The sequence below is a fragment of the Epinephelus lanceolatus genome, chromosome 11, assembly GCF_041903045.1.
Source record: "Epinephelus lanceolatus isolate andai-2023 chromosome 11, ASM4190304v1, whole genome shotgun sequence".
NCBI classification, from domain to species: Eukaryota; Metazoa; Chordata; class Actinopteri; order Perciformes; family Serranidae; genus Epinephelus; species Epinephelus lanceolatus.
Window position 1 is genome coordinate 36,797,244 of NC_135744.1, and position 17,064 is coordinate 36,814,307.

A 17,064-nucleotide genomic window follows, 5' to 3' on the forward strand; every position below is an offset into this window, starting at 1 on the left:
CCATGGTGAAAAGAATAGCATACCTGTTTTTTATTTATCACTTCTCACATTCCAGGGAGTCCAATCAGACATTTCCATCCTAGGAAGTTTACCAGTGGACCAAGAACCTTTTGAGGAACCTAGAAATTAGTTCAGACTGAAGGAACCCAAGACTAAATGCCGCTCCAGGGTCTTAAACAGTCCCTTCTGCATACTTTCCAAATGTTAAGGAACTTTAGAGGCAGGGTTCGCAGGGCTCGCCGTTTCTGAGTCAAACATAGATGCTGTGGCACCTACAACTTGAGTACCGCTTCATTCATGAAAGAAGTATTCCAGTAGCAACATTAGGATGTGGATTGGACATTTCTTAATTAATAATTAGTGTAGAAACAAAGTTAGGAATATCACATGAATGGAATAAAACATATGGTAGCCTGGGATTAGTGCCGAAACTAATGATCATTTACATTATTTATTAATTTGCTGATTACTTTTACAATTAATTGATTAGTTGTTAGGGCTATAAAATGTCAAAAATGCAATCACAAGTTCCAGTAGTCCAAAATGATAATTTTAAATTCTTTCATTTGTCCATCCAACAGCCCCAAACCCATACTCTTCATTTACTATCATAAATGACAAAGAAAAGATGCAAATTATCACATTTAAGAAGCTGGAACCAGAAAATGTCTGATATATTTGCTTGAAAAATGACTGAAACACTTCACTGAATATCAAAATAGTTGGCGATTTACTTTCTTTCGACCAGTTCTACCTGGGATTTCCAGAAATTGTGCAAAGTGTGCATAACAAACTAGGGGACTTTCTAACCTGTCTGACACCTATACATTCGCATAGCGAGCACAAGGAGAAGCCAGCACCATAAATAAGTCTGTTAATTTTCTCTGTGACATTACTGGTGACAAGATAGCCCGCAGGTAGCAGAGCAGTGTTGTAGAATGTTCATGGACCAAACCTGGCAGACTAGTATTCACCTATATCTTCACATCTGATGTTTATTCCTCCTCTCCCTCTCTTGTTTCTGTCTTTCTCCCTTGGTGTGTTTCTTTGTCCGACTGCTTGCTGTCTCTCTTCACTCCCTCGTCTCCTTATTTCCCTCTCCTCCTTCTCCTCCCCTGAACCTCTCCTTCCGGTGTCAGACAGAGCCAACAACACATCAGAGGTGTGCTGGTCCATTGCATTAAAGGCTCCCCAGTCTCCAGTGTTCAGCTCTGCTTCCGCTGACTCCCACTGCTTGACACAGTTTACTAGTGCACACATGCCATGTTCACACGCGTGCACACACACACATCTGAAACTATATGCTTGAAGAAAGCATGCCCTTTTCTCTTTTGGGGTCTCTCTCTTTCTTCCTCTGTATTATGTTATATTGCTATAATACTGCTGCAATACCCTGCAACAGTTTCTCTGTTTCATTTATTTATTTTCTAATTAATGTCTTAATTCATCCACCAATCTGTAATGTCTGTTATAATATCACTAATAAGATTTGTGGAGTCTGGTACAACCCTATCAAAATGGCATTAAAATGGCTTAAGGGCTTTGTAACATTCATAAGAGAAAACCTATCTGCTGCTACCTGTTAAAACATACAATCCATCACTTCATACTTTATAAAATGTCTGTATATTTGCATGTATCTTTGAGTGGCGTGACTTCAAGTTCCACACCCTCAGTACACATAAACGTTCAGCATTTGTGTGAAATGCTTGACGATACATTTCACACTGGAAAACAAATCCTCAATCTACTTAAGCACCATGTAAACAAAACCAGTAGTGAGAGACGGTGTTCCAACAAAGGCAACACACTGCAAATATGAATTTGTCCCCCAGGGATTTTCTGATTTATTAGTTCAGATTAGTGTATTGTAGCTGTCCCATTTTTTGTGTGTTTTTGCTAAACTGCAGCTGCGCTTTTGGCTTCATCTTGAAGAGGGATGACTGTAGGGGAAAACAATTTTTTCTTGTTTCAACCATCTGAAGTTGAAAGTGCAGCTCCTGGTTGGCTGGTGGACACTTGAATTTTATTGTTTAAAGGGATTTTCAACCAGTTTGTATCAACAGTGTGGGTAGCATGTGTAAATGAACTATGGTAGACTTCCCTTCATCTTGCCAGGACCCAGATCTCCCTGCTTATCTTTGAGCTCGAAACACATCATCCAGAGGCTTTCACTGCTGTTGCTCAAACTACAGATTATGCTTCCGCATTTTTTTATGTCCACCACCATGGAAACAAAGGCACTGTTACTGTGTTGACTGTTTCTCACCTCAGATTTTTTCAGACACATATTTTAGCTCACCGTTTAACTGTGATTTGAGGTAATTTGTTAACAGCCAGCTGCCGTATTGTTTCTTGTGTCAAAACATCCAAGTTCTCATTTTGTCACCAATCAGCAGGAGCGTTTATTGGTCCCGTGAGGCACAGAGCATTTTGCTAGTTGTAGGTTTTCTACCTACTGAGCAGAAGCAAATGCTACAGACCTTTTTCTTGGTTTTCTCTGGTCATGTAGCACAAATTTCAAACGTATTTACATCTTTATACTGCATAGACGGCTCAGTTTTATCTTTGCATCAGTGAAATACTTGTTTAAATGTCCTCATTTGGCTCAGTTGAATACTTTTAGCAGTTCAGTTCCCCAAGAAGTACTGGAAATGTACAAATGGATGGTGATGGATCTCTTCATTGGCAGCTACAAATTCACAGAAAACGAGATGAAAGGAGAAAGAGACGTAGACATATCAGTGATTCGGGTTCAAACTTATAGTAGATGGGCTGTGCTTTAAAGGAAAAGTTCGTCATTACTAGACCTATTTGCTTTTTTTGCTTTTATTTGGCAGTATAGCTGAAGTTTGAAGGGTTGCTGCTACGGACTCGGCCTTCATGGGGCGAACACTCTAGGAAACCAGCGGAGACAAGGAGTCACTTGTCCTAACTAAGAAATAGTTTGACACGTAACTCCCCATAAAAATGGTCGCTCATTGTATTTGCACTTCAGTTTTTCTACAAACAAACAAGTTACAAATTGTTAATCAGAGAGCTTTAGAGGTGATGGTAGGCAGATTTTATTCACTTTGGACAAAGTCGGACTAGCTGCTTCCCCCTGTTTGCCCGTTTCCAGTCTTTGTGCTAATCTAAGTTAGCCATCTGCTGGCTTTACATTTACCGTACGTAGGGTGCCATTAATCCTTTCATCTAACTTTTAGCAACAAATGTTGAACTGTTCCTTTAACCTGTTGATTTACTATAAACTCGTCTCTTAAAATATTCTGTGTATACTGTATAGTGTCAGTTATACTGGAATAGAAAGTACAGAAGCTTTCCAAAAGGAAATAAGTTATGGGTTCATTTCTGTAATACATTGGCTTGTGTCCATCTGTGTGTCTGTGTGAGAGCATGTGTGTGTACATAACCAGTCAGCCATGCAGTCCACCTGTTAAAAGTAGTTGCCCTGTGGCCTCAATAGCCGCTGTGTTTGTTTGATCCTACAGATGCTTACATGAAGCTGCTCGCTTCACGTACACTCTGTCAGCCTCTTAATGTTTTGACAGCTGGCCCTGATAGGGTACTATTTTAAGGCCGTGGGTGGATATAATCTGTGCTTGTCTCACTGCTGTCACGCACGTACATAAGTGGTATGCCTGCCTGTCTGCTTTGAGGGTGTCAATTTGATAGGCAGTGTGTGGCATGGTCCAAGTGGCTTCTGTCAAAGTGCGGCGCTAGATGTGATTTACATGGTGCTGAGACATTCCACACACTCTAAACAATGAGCTAATCTTTTAAAAGCTTTCACTTTTTAAATACTCACACACACTCCCAGCGGTTTGCAGATTTTGCAGCAGTGTGTGTAAATGTATATTGTTTAAAAAAGACAGTAAACGTTGATTCTGAAATGGCTTCCCACAAGTGGTAGCACAGATTATGGCAGCATGTGTGCACAGCATGTCCTAGGGAAGTTTTTCCCTTTGTGTGTGTGTATATGTGCAGATGTGAGACCATTTAATGGTTTCTCTTACGTGGTATTTTCTTGGCGGAGTGTGACATGTTCACTAACACTGATTTCATTGTCTCTGTCTTGCAGGACTTGCACACCATCTACTGCCACCTTTACCACATGGATGTCCTTTCTCACCTTCGGGAACATCAGCTAAGGTGAGTAATTTTCATTTCACTTAAGAAAAGAAAAACAAATTCAGTGTTACTCTGACATTGTATTTTTTTTTAACTCTGAGTTTTGATTTTCCGATGTTAAACAAGGTGTCAATCACAGTATCAGTTTACCAAAATTATCGTAGACTAGCCTTTAGGCCCACTTTCTGCATGAGTTGTTATATGTGGCGCACCCTACGCTAACAGGTTTAAATGTGCTTTGAATTTTTTGCAAATGCCAGTTGCCCCAAGCTGGTTTTCCGCTTTGTATTTATCATTCAAAGGATGCTCAGGTGCCTTTCACACGTTTGCACGTTCATACCAAGCATATTTGAGATGTTCTGCCGTAAGTCTGGAATGTTTGCTTTGCTCATTTGGTTCAGTTGAGCAGGAGACAACAATGCCATCTGAACAGGAGTGTTCACATTAGAATGCAGGTCAGAGCCCTCTAACTAACAAAGAATGGGGTGAGATTATAATGTGAAGCGTTTACAAGAAATAAAGCCACAGTGGAGGATTTTAGTGACGCACAGAGACGGATATAGACATCATACAAGTTTCTCATGCTTGGTAAATGAATGATAAAAGCGACCAAGTCTTTTTCCACTTAGCAAGAAACAGGACTTGTGAGTCCATTTGACTTGTGTTTACAAACTTGTTATCTTGTGATTTGGTTCAGTGGACCAAAGACACAGCAAAACTCTTCCACAACTCAGACCAAAGAAAGTGAAATGTATGTTGGACTGCAGCCAGAAATCGAGCAGCGGGTCACCTTAACACTGTGAGCTGACAGACAGCAATGGCGGAGTCTAAAATGGGAGAGCCTGGCACTTTTTTGAGGAAAAAGTTTAGGATGGATATGTGATGGATTGTCAGAGAAATCTGTTCAGGATATTTTTGGAGAGAAAAAGTCATCATCTCTCTCTCTCTCTCTCTCTCTCTCTCTCTCTCTCTCTCTCTCTCTCTCTCTCTCTCTCTCTCTCTCTCTCTCTCTGTCTCTCTCTCTCTGTCTCAGGTCGATGTGTACCTCGGCCAGGTACGAGAGACACGAAGCTAACCACGTCCTGTTCTAGTAAGTACAAGTTCTCACACAGAGCAGGAAGTGCTCTGCTGTGTTCTGCACTCTCTCTTACTATTCAAATATCTGCTGAGCGAAGCTTGTTTTATTCAAATAAGGCTTGTATTGTATATTTTTATTAGCAGTATTTATTTACCCAGTTGAAGTTTCACAACATTTTTTAAAGAATATCCTGCTTCACAATCACAGAATCCCTTACATTTACACTTTGTAGCCGCCTAGAAAAACAACTGCGTGTCAGTTTTGGCCATTAAGCATCTGCAAATGATCCCTTGCGCAGGGGCACGTCAGCATAGTTGACGTACAATGAAAGCATTCAGCATTAAAGCAAGGGCTAGATGTCATCATAAACTGTGAGTGCATCGCTCCCAGCCCCAATTTTAGTGTTTCTGTTATCTAACTCATAAAAATAGCTTCCTTCGTTTTACAGTCCCCATTTACACACTTGTTTCTCTTATTTCCCTGGTTTAATGTCTTGTGTATTTTGTTTTCAGATGTGTCTTAAACTTGGTCTTAAACACACTTTAAAAGGCTGGCAATATTATCTATTTATGTTATTGTCAACAAATCCTATTAAAAAGACCAAAAACGATACTGTCTTTCATTGTTTGACTTTCCCAGCCTGTCTTTGGCTCTCAAACCAAAGCCCATTCACTAATACTAAGAGGTTAATCTTACAAAGCAAGCCATCTCTAAAGTTAACAGCTTGAAACTGTAGTTTTTAACAAACATTGCAGGAATAATTAGCTGATTTGTGCTTTAGCATATTTGTGCTATGTTTATGCTAATGGAGGATAATTGGATAATTGATATTTTTAAAATGCCTTTGGACAATAATGGGAGCTCTATAGCACAGAGGAATAGGCTTTTTAGTATTTGTTGGTTTTGATCTTTCAATGAGATTTGTTGATGATAAGACAAATGTAGACTATGACCAGATTTATCTTTTAAAATGGACCGAAACAGGCCCAAACTGGATTTGTCAGACTTGCAGATATCCTGAACCTTTGTTATACCAGGTGACATCTTCAAGCAACACCTCACTTTTTATACATCTCTATTCATATCTCACAGAGTTCAAATGTAAGTGACAGAGAATATTGCAGAAAAGGTGGATTAAAGCTGCTGTTGAATCATCCACATTCGAAATGAATGTTACGAAGCAGCTGTTGGAGGCTTACTCTAGCTTGAAAGGTTCTGTGTTCTGCATTCAAAGCACAAAATAGCACCAACAGCTATTTGCGGTAGGATATAGTGAATTAACGGCGTCTTGCAGGATTACGTAGCACCCTCAGTACTCAGTGCCAACCAAATTTTGTCTGTACAAGTGAGAGCCCTTTCCCTTTAACTCCATCGGTGCCAAATTTCCACACCTGAGAGTGCATCTGGGTGAGAGAACTGGGTTTAGGCAAGAGGCAGAAGTACCACAAAGCCCAGAGGCCAGCCCGAGCTCTGCAGAGCTGCCAGGTTCAACTCCAGACAAGAGGTGCAAGTGCCCCAATGCTGTGAAGCCAGCGGAGCAGCTTCTCAGTGAGCCAAAACTATGGCTTCACAATTGATCTGCTTGATAGTTTGTCTTTATGTTATTTTGATAATAGCCTAGTATAACTGCTAGATGAGCAGACACACCACCACACAAGTAGACAGACTGTCAGAGACAGAAGATCAACTCTATGTGTGATTACAAAAGAACAGAGAAGCAGAACTGCAGTTTAGTCTACTACATCATCCCTGCAGCTTGTTCAAAAATTACAGTTTTGGCATTACAAAGAAGGTAAAGTAATGATAAAAGGTACCGTTGGTTACTGTTACCGAATTAGCATCTTAAATTTGAATGGTACCCAACCCTAGCTTCCTGGGCAGAGAATGAAGTCATCCTACCACTCTGTGAGATACAGTCCGAGCTTCTCTGTTTTTTGTTGTGGTAGAAGGTGCAGCTGCTTGTGCGTCTCTTTATTCCACTGGCGAGCTAATAGCCACCGCTCTGCTCTGTGCTCATAAGGCTACTGCTGATTACTTTTACTGTCAGTCTATTAGGCACGTGTTTCTTTACTCCTTATACACTATTACCAGGATTAAATAATGAGTTAATGAATCTCATTTAACACCATCAGCACTTTTGCTGCTGTCGGCACTGCTTGCGCTGTTAGCACTGTTAGCTGCTAGCTGCTTAGCCACATTGATGTTGAGAGCTGTGTGCAGACAATCTGAATCATACGCTCTGAATGTCATATGGAGCACCTTTAAGATACCATACCATCCGGATGAGAACATTAATCTGTTGATCTAAAGGTAATGTCAAACGAACCACTGATGGCCTCTCAGGGTGTCTGAACAATGGACACTGAGATGGATGAGGCAGTTGGTAGAGAGAAGTCATTTTAGCTTTACATACAGTGGGGATTTGGAGGAAGACTAGTCCAGAGGAAGGCAGAGTAAAAAAAGAGAAGAGAAATGAGACTAGCGAAAGAGGGAGAGGGTTGCTGAAGAGAGGAGAAAGTAGATGATGAGAAGAGAAGAGAAGAGAAGGGAGGAATTAGTGGCAAATTAGAGATTGTAAGGAGGTATATTAAAAGAGAAGATGTGAGGAGGAGGGGACTGCAAAGGAGGAGAAAAAACAAGAGATGAATATGTTAAAGAGAAAGAGGGAAGAAAGGAAAGCAATTTGGAGAGGGAGGAGAGACAAGGAAATGAAGCGAGGGGAGAAATGAGGAATTGTAAGGAAGGGTGAAGAGGGATGAAGGCGGCCGGGATGTGGAGGAAGTGTGAGAGATGGAGGGAGGACAGAGACAGATGAAAGGATGAGAGAGAGGCTCCACATGCTCTTGATGTATTATCATGCTCGCTGGAATCACATTAGACACTCAGTGGTTTAATTCACCATCACATAAACACACAAACACACAGAAAATCTCCCTCTCCGATACACTCTCCTGCCTTTCCAACAAGGGCTTGTCTTAAGCACCTTAACCTAGAACAAAGCGCCTGCCATGTCCAATTACTCAGCGGTTACACACATATACACAGACGCACAGACACAGACACAGACACACACCCAGACAGACTCACTAAGTAGACAGCAGATGAAAGCAATCACGGTCTTTCCAACAAAACCATAATAGCAGTTAATCATGTTGGCCTTACTTAAAACCCAACAAGAAACAAATCTTTGTATTTCTTCTTTCAAACATGATTATGTTAGCCTCTGCTATGATAAACAACACCAAAAGCACCAAAAAAAGATGGCTGAATGAATGATGCGCACAGTAGTAGGATCACAACTAACAATAATTCTCAATTTCCTTTAATTTGTTAGTTATTATGCAATTAATTGGTCACTCTAGAAATGTCAGGAAAGATATTTTAAAAAGCCTGTCACAATGTCCGAGTGCTAAATGTTTCAAAAAGTTGAAAATTTTGAGATGACACAATTAATTTATGGGTTTTTTTTCTCCTTAAAGCTCCCATTTTGAAAAAAGTAGTTTCAGGTTGTTTTTTTTTTTTTTTTTAAATTACAAAGCAGGTACAAGTGCTATTAAAATGCTGTGACAGTATCAAAGTGCTCAATCCACAGAAAATCACACACAGTTCATGTTCAGAAACTGTGTCGTTAAACGTGCCGTCAGGACTTACTTGAAGCTGTGATGTCACAACTCTGTTATATAAAGGTAGAAGCTGCCGCTACATTGCCTTTACGGTCATTCCCTGGCTACGACGATGGTGCAGAGATGCCAAGAGTGTCAGTGGATGTCCTGGAAACACTGCCACTTCAGAGAAGACTAGGCTTCTTCGGGAAAGGGGCTTAAAGAGACAGGTGCTAAAATGGAGCCTTTTAAGCAGAGGGTGAATACAAGCCCTTTGTAGATAGGAATTGTGCAAATTTGCAGGAAAGCCCAATCAGTCTTTTTTCAGCATTGGCAGTATAAAAACAAAATCAGGGAGTGCAGCAAAATGCCGCCTGCCTACTTTTGTTTATATAGAATGCGCCTTTTTCGGGGCAATGGGGGGCGTGAGCAAGTAACAAAACGTGTTGCTCAGTGTGTGACGTAAACAGTGACGTGGGAGGGAAGCCGCTGCTGGTCAGTCCTTTGGGAGCTCTGTGCTTTCTGTCGTAAGTCGGCCATTTGACGGTTAATGGCCTCTTCATTTGCGAGGGCAAGGAGGGCGCGCAATTCCTTGTCTCCCCAGTTGCTCATCTTTACAGTGTCTGTCAGGTTTGTGTTTCCCTCTTGCTACTAGCTGCTCGCTAATTCCTGCTATCAGCTGTTTTCTGTTTATCCACCGCCAGTGGCTCGCACGTGTGGCGTCATCAACGGCTCCCCCCACGAGTCATCAACAGCCCCTCCCGTTGCAGAAGACCGCCTCGGTCTGTTTAAACTAAAAGGGTTCCGCCAATATGTCTACCCTACGAGGTGGAAAATTGGGCACCTTGGATCAACTCGCCAGTTTGGCTACAGATGATGTAGCAATGAAAGAACAAGAAAAAAAGTGTTTTTTTAAACCTTTAAGCATGTTTAAATGTTCTCGTAGAAGAAGTCAAGCCAAGCCAGGTTTAATTACATAGCACATTTCATACGACAAGTGTAAACTCAGTGTGCTTAAGATACATTTTACATAACAAACATAAAATATACAAGATAAAGTGTTACATATATGAAAACAATGAGCTGATTGAGAGTTGATTTTAAGTACAATGAGTAGACCTTTATTTGATGTGATCTCTCTGGTGTTGTATTCTGTGAGCATGTCAGCAATATAGGAAGGAGCCAAACCATTAAAACATTGAAAAACAATAGGAAGTATTTAAAAGTCAATTCTCTGTTTTATTGGGAGCCACTGAGGAGAAGATAAAATAGGAGTTATGTGGTCAGACCTTTTAGTTTTTGTTAAAAGTCTGGCTGCTGCATTCTGAATGGGCTGGAGATTATTTAAGTTGCTGCTTTGTCAGTCCAGCAAGAAGTGCATTACAGTAATCCAGCATACTGGAAATAAAAGCGTGAACCACCTTTTCAGAGTCTGACTGAGACGAGAAGCATCTAACTTTTGATATATTTCTGAGGTGATAAAAGTCTTAGAAATTCTAGAGATGTGCTTCTTGTTTCAGGTTCATTCATACAAGTATGAACCTGAAAATGAGCACGATATGGGACCTTTCGAATTAAAATCCGATCTTGGTAGTTGTCCATACCTCAAATTGTCACCTTGTAGATGAATAACCTGTTATCAATTCAATTCAATTGAATTGAATTCAATTCATTTTTATTTATAGAGACCAGTATCACAAATCACAGTTTGCCTCAGAGGGCTTCACAGCATATAGCATCCCTCTGTCCTTGGACCCTCACAGCAGATAAGGAAAAACTCCCCCAAAAAAGCCTTTTAATTTGTAAAGTATGGGATTTAAGAAAATATATATATTTGCAGTTAGATGTGAAAGTAAATCACCTCTGCCCATACATTTTATTGCATCTTGAAATTGTTAGTTTACATATAATCACTCAGAAAAGCTACTGTCTTGATGTGATGACATTGCAGTCTTCCCCTAAGGTGCATTCTTCCAGTAATGGAGCATCTCATATCTCGCTCCTTGTTCTCAGTCTATGTTCTCAGTGTCTGTATTCATATTTATAACCCCAGTCACAGATACTGCGTGCTCTCCTCTGACTTCTTCATGTATGATTGCTTCTCAGCTTGCTGCTGTCTCGAACACCCAGCTTATTAAGAAGTGAATTAGTCTGGTGTTTGGGGTTAATAGATGAAATGTGTACATGAAATAGCGCTGGCAGTCACAAAGCCCGTGTTTTCACTTTCAGATAAAAGAGTTCCATGATGTTGCAGCTGCTGCAAATGACAGACGAAGATTACGTGACTCTTTCAGCGCTGTTTATTCCAGTCCTTCTAGCGTGACTGCCTATCTTTAATGGATTCTCTCCACCTTGCAGTGATTGCACATTATATCACGGCTCTATAGTGCTCGGCATGCTAATAATACATTTAGGCTAATGCAAAATGCAGCACTTGGGATTCAAAGCTCGGATGTGCACTTTATATTTTCTTTCACAGTTCTCGTTCTACAGTTCTCTTTACATAACTCCTACATTTTTCAAAGCTTCGGAAAATAAGTCACACAAGAATCCTGGCTGGAATTGAACTTACTCGGCAGCATATTCAGCGGTAAATGTATGGATAGCAGTGATGAATAGATAAGCCCTGGGTGTAGAAATTGTCTTTAGCTCACCAAGTTATAAAAGCTAGTTTTAGTGACACCGGAAATAAGATTGCAGCACAGGTGGTGAATAAAAATCAAGTTTTAACTTCAGGAAACTTCCAAACTATCCTAAAAAAAACAAGTCCAGTAACTCAAAGTAACTGTTGTTAAATACAACAAATTAATCAAAAAGCACATATGGCAAAGAGGGGGAAAATCCACCTTAAAACACATACAAGTTGAAGTACTCAATCATGAAATGTAACAAAAGTACAAAAATGGGAAGTTCACATAGTCTGCACTTTGTAACACATTAGATTATGGGATGTAGTGAAGCACCGACTGCTGTGTGTCACACCAGTGTGTTCTTTCTGTCTGTTCCAGCCCAGACAGCATCGCTTCCTGTTGGTACATCCTGCTCTCTGGATCAGTCTTCGTCAAGGAGCACATGTACCTGGCGAGGTGCTGGTATGTAACAGTCACCCACACACACACACACACACACACACACACACACACGTGTGCACACAGAAACCGAGGAAACAACATCATGGTGGAGTGAGACAAGAAGTGTCACATATAGTAAGAGGTCTGACATCGTACGTGATGCTACCCTGTCTTGTTATCTTGTCACATGGAGTGTGTATGTGTATTTGTGTGTGTTCATCTGACACATGAAAGGAGAGCTTACATGTCACTGAGCTGTAGGGAAAGTATGAAAAGACATGTTTTACTGACATGTAAGGGAGTGGTGCGGAAATATACCTACAAAAGCGAAAAGACACACACTGACACTTGTTGTGTGTGTTTTAGAGCCACTTTGAGCTACATGAAAGAGATTTCTAGTCTCAAGTGATGTCTTGCCACCATCAGCTTTTTTGACTCACAATGAGCAACTGTCATGTCGTGTGTCATCCAGAGTCTGGGCTGGGATTGCCTACACATGGTTCTTTCCTCTTACATTAAAAGCAAACACTGAGATGGCTAAGCTGTAATGGCGTGCTAGCAGCGCTAATTGTGCTAACAGTGAACAGCAATGCACTTTTCCACCGACGTTGTCCCGACACTGTGGGTAGAGATGCTGTTATCAGTGGTAACAGAGACAGGACGCATTCACACTGGCGCTGTTTGGTCCGCTTTAAACGAATCCTGGTCCCCTTCCACGGATAGTTCGGTTCGTTTGGAGTGGTGTGAACGCTCATTCGAACTCTGGTGCGGACCAAACAAGCAAATCCCGGTCCGCTTGAAAACTGGGGATCTTGGTTCACTTGCAAGTGAACCCTGGTGTGGTTCGCTTACAGTGGGGAAATGCAAACAGACTATCCAGTGAACCAAAGAGAGGAAGTGACGTAGAGCGCAGTGCATTTTGGGTAGAAATAAAACAAAGCCAACAGCACGAACCGGAAGAAGCAGAGGTAAAACAAGAAAAAGTTGGAAAAAGTGTCGTGGGCAGACGTGGAGTAGTGAGGAGGTGCAGGCGCTTACCCCAAGACTGCATATATTTGGCGCTGCTCCATTGTTTTTGAGGTGACCAAGTCGACTGAACGGGATGGATTTCTGTTTTCGATCCTGGCCAGTCGATGAGCCAGGTTTTCTTCTTCCTCGTGCTTTTTTTCTTCCTGGTCAGTGGTCGTTTCGGGCAATACCGCCCCCAAACGAGTAGCTGTTGGAACTGTGCGACGTTGTCCAGGCAGTTTGGTCCGCTTTAAAAAGTGCAGTGTGAAAGTGAACTGAACCAAATGAAGGTGTGGATTTTTGCCGCCCAATTGAACCGAATCCCCCGGACTATCCTGGTGTGAATGCGCTCTAAGTCAGTAGTGTTCAATATCAGGTGGTAAGCTTACCATAGCATAAAGACTGGAAACTGTAAAAACTGTGAGCCTTGCTCTGTCCAGTGGTGACAAACTTGGCCCACCTGCACCTCTAAAGTTCACCAATTAGCATGTAATACATACATGTTTGTTTAATCCGACTTGTAAAAATGCAGATGGTAGTAAATTTACAAGGGAATAAGTGTGAGACTATTTTAGGGCTGCAATTAATAATCATTACTGATTGATAGGTAGACATATATTGTGAGAAAATATCAGGTCCCCAGTCAGAATGCCAAAGAAAGCCTACGAATACCTTACCTTTTGCAGCTGTTTAAACAATGGAATTGATTAGAGTAGGGAAAGCTGTGACAGAAACTGCATAAGGTTGCCCCTCAGCTCCATGTTTACCTTCCGTCTGTTGTTGAAGTTGGACCGCAACAGAAGCAACGCACGCCAGACACAAGTGAGTAAAACTGAAAGTAGTAATAAAGTAAATAAAACCTTAATGCAACAGTTGATGCAGTCGCTTGTAGTGACACTTTTAGAGGCCACATGTTGAAGGAACAGATACTGTAGATTAAAGTAGCCTGTGTGATGTTAGTCCAACAACAGCAACAACAAAGCACCAACTGACCGGCTGTAGCAGAAAGAGTAGTTAGCCAAGTATCAATAACCTCAGGGCAGCTCTAGCACTGAGTGTGCGTGCGTGCGTGTGTGTTCCAGTGTGGGTCAGTTGATAACAGACTGACGGGTGTGGTGGGGGAAGGTTAGTGTCCTGCAAAGGACTGGAGGGTGTGTGGAGTACACAGGGGGCTTGAAAAAGGGTCACAGAAGGAGTCACTTGTCGGGTGAGTAGTGTGTGTGTGTGTGTGTGTGTGTGTGTGTGTGTGTGTGTGTGTGTGCGGGTGCACGCGTGTGAGGGGAATGCGGAACCCCTGGCAGAACAGTGGCTGGCCATGTGTTCCTGAGCAGCCTGCCCGCCTGGAGCCCAGAAGCACATCCAGGCAGGAAATGAGCAGGCTATACACACACACACACACACACACACACACACACACACACACTCACACCCCTGGAGCCGACAGACAGACAGACAGACAGACAGACAGACAGAACAGAACAGAGTAGAGCGGGAGGGAACACACACACACACTCCTCCCTCAGTTAAAGTCAAACTAAAAAGCTTGACAGACACCTCCTTCTGCTTTCGGAGGAAACTTCACTCGTTCACACTCTGGAGTATAAAACAAACGCACTTGGATCTAAACCTGGATTACTGGAATATTACTGGAAATTTACTTCTCGCTCTCCTCATGGTGGATAATATGCTGGATATCATTTCACTTACAAGAACTCCAAAGAAGTGGCCCCCCAAAATTCCTGTTCCTGGTTGGTGATCTTAAAGCTTGTGTTTCTCCTTTTTCTGCCACGTTGTTATGTGTGTAATGGTCATTTGTATATCAGGATGTCACTATACTGCCATGCTGTACTGGCTGTGAAAACAGATACCCCTCTGGGACAAAAATAATCAAGATCTAAATCTTTATTTACATCTTTCAGTTCAGAGACAAACGCTGTAACGTACTGGTTTCAAAACTCCCTCTCTCTTTCTCCACGCATTCTTCAAGCCAGCGTGCTCCATTTCCTGCCTGCCATCATTTAACCAAGTGGATAGCCAGGAATTCCCCGCAGCGCTGTGGCAGGATAGCTTAACACTGCTGGGCCCCACAGCTCTGAAAAACACACTATTAACTCCTGTGTGTTGTCCTTTTCCTAATCTACACTGATAATCTAAAAGAGAAACAGACCTTTCGCTTTACTGTAAAAAATAAATAAACAAGTCTGAGGTGAACTCGGCTGGTGGTTAAAATGTTTCTTTTTTTTCTGACCGTGTTTAGTTGATGGCTGTTGGTAAGTTGTTAATGATTTAGTGTGCAGTGAATGACAGGAACAATGAGGAAGAGGAAAGAAAGTGGATCCAAATCACATGCACATGCTGCATGTTGTTTCAGGCTCATAGTTCCATTATTTGGACCATGTAGTTTGTTTAATTTATTTATTTCAGTGTGTCGGAACAATCCATATAAATCAACATTTTGTATCCTCTGCTGCTCATCTCATTTTCAGATTGTAGCTACATGTTATGAAGATTAATTAGGCTATCTTAATTAATGTTGATTAATTTAGTAGCTCCGCTCAAGTTGTGGTTATTTACAACTTCACTTGCACATGATGAAAGCTAAACGTAGTGGGATTCAGTAAGTGATTGGACAGGATTTGGGTTTGATGAGTGGATTTGAAACTAGATTTGGTTTCACTAAAATGCTATTGAACCCCAACCCTCTGCTTTAAGAGGGATTATTCATACAGCAGTGTGTTCACCATAAATTTGTTTGAAACTACTTCCTTGAAACGCCACAAGTAAAACATTGACGCTGCTCCCTTTTCATGTGTGTCCTCAGGTTTTCTGGGAACTTGCTGCGCTACAATATTACTGCAAGATAATGTACAGTCATGTGAAATGAATGTGCGCTCAGTGTAGTGTGAATGCTTATCTCTCTCTGAGCTACTTCAGCTCAGTGCGTTGGAGTTCAGCAGCAGCTGTCGGTGGTGCTCTGTTTTGCTCTGATACGCTGAGGTTTGAATTAGGCCCTTAACTGATTACTCTGTTGTTTTGCAAATGAATCGTAATGTTTCTGAATGACCCACTACGTCATTCCTTGGAGTCCGTCTGGCAGTTTTGGTGTGGGTGTGGGTGGGTGGGTGTGTGTGTGTGTGTGTTGGTGGTCTGTCTGTAGTGTTGACTGCTGGCTAGAGCTTCAGTCTTCTTTAATGTGCGTGTGAGTCAGAGTGGTCAGTGTTAGCCAACCAAGCAGTAAAACTGAAAGGAAGCACAGTCGAACTGAGTAGTAGAATAATCTGTGTGTGTTTCAGTGTGTGTGTGTGTGTGTGTGTGTGTTAGACTGTGGTCTGCGGTTTTCTGTCTTTACTGTTGGTCATCATTACCATGGAAACATGGGTGCCAAATGGGCCCTGATCTTTGTTTGGGTTTGATTTTTTGACTGCGACTTTCTCAAACTTTCTACTGACTCAAATTACACTCTCAGAGATTGCCGTCTACACACCGCGCAGCATCACAAAGCTTATCATTTTGGTAGTGAAGCTCATACTGTCGCCAAATTCCAAAATAAAGAGCAAGCAGTCAGGACATTTGTTGAATGGTTTGCAGAGAGAGGCTGCATTATGACCAACCTCCAGCCGGCAAGAAAAACTCTTCTCATAACACGAACATCCTGTTTCTACTGTTTATATGATTCTTACAGCAAAAGATGAAATAATTGCAGCTGTAATAACTTTCCAGAGCTGTTCAATCCTGCCTCAGAGTATTATGAACTGCCCCTGCACGTGTTGGCGTCTGATAAGCCTTTAAACATATGGATTTGTTACTTAGACTGGACTTCCTGGATAGTATCTCATGTCTTAGTAATATCTGAAGCACCACACCCCCCTACAAATGCAGCCTTGCATTCTTCTAACCCAGGGCTGCAGAAGTGATTATTTTGCAGGTCTTTTTGGAATTACTTTTTTACCTTTCAGAGCCACCTTGAGGGCAACAGCTGTAATCCTTAGTTGGCATCTTTAGCAAGACATTTAAAGCTCCAGGTTTGCTGCACCTCTCTGCCATTACACTCTAATCACTCTGTTAAACATGCACATGATCCTCAAATGGATGTGAGCTGAATCAGATTCTTAATTACATCAAAAAAATGATTGTAAAGCATAATTTATACCACTATGCATGATGTGCAAACTCT

General features: G+C 41.6%; 1 protein-coding gene across 2 annotated transcripts in view; it reads left to right on the forward strand.

Moving 5' to 3' along the window:
- rapgef6 (Rap guanine nucleotide exchange factor (GEF) 6) overlaps positions 1-17,064 on the forward strand; it is a 181,568-nt gene that overhangs the window by 42,098 nt on the left and 122,406 nt on the right. Inside the window, exons 2-4 of one of the 2 annotated variants that reach the window (XM_078172587.1) lie at positions 4,082-4,152; positions 5,165-5,221; positions 11,820-11,903. In XM_078172587.1, the coding sequence (XP_078028713.1) occupies positions 4,082-4,152; positions 5,165-5,221; positions 11,820-11,903 (212 nt within the window). Of the gene's footprint in view, positions 1-4,081; positions 4,153-5,164; positions 5,222-11,819; positions 11,904-14,377; positions 14,639-17,064 lie in introns of those variants that run through there. The other variant, XM_078172591.1, reaches the window with a different exon arrangement.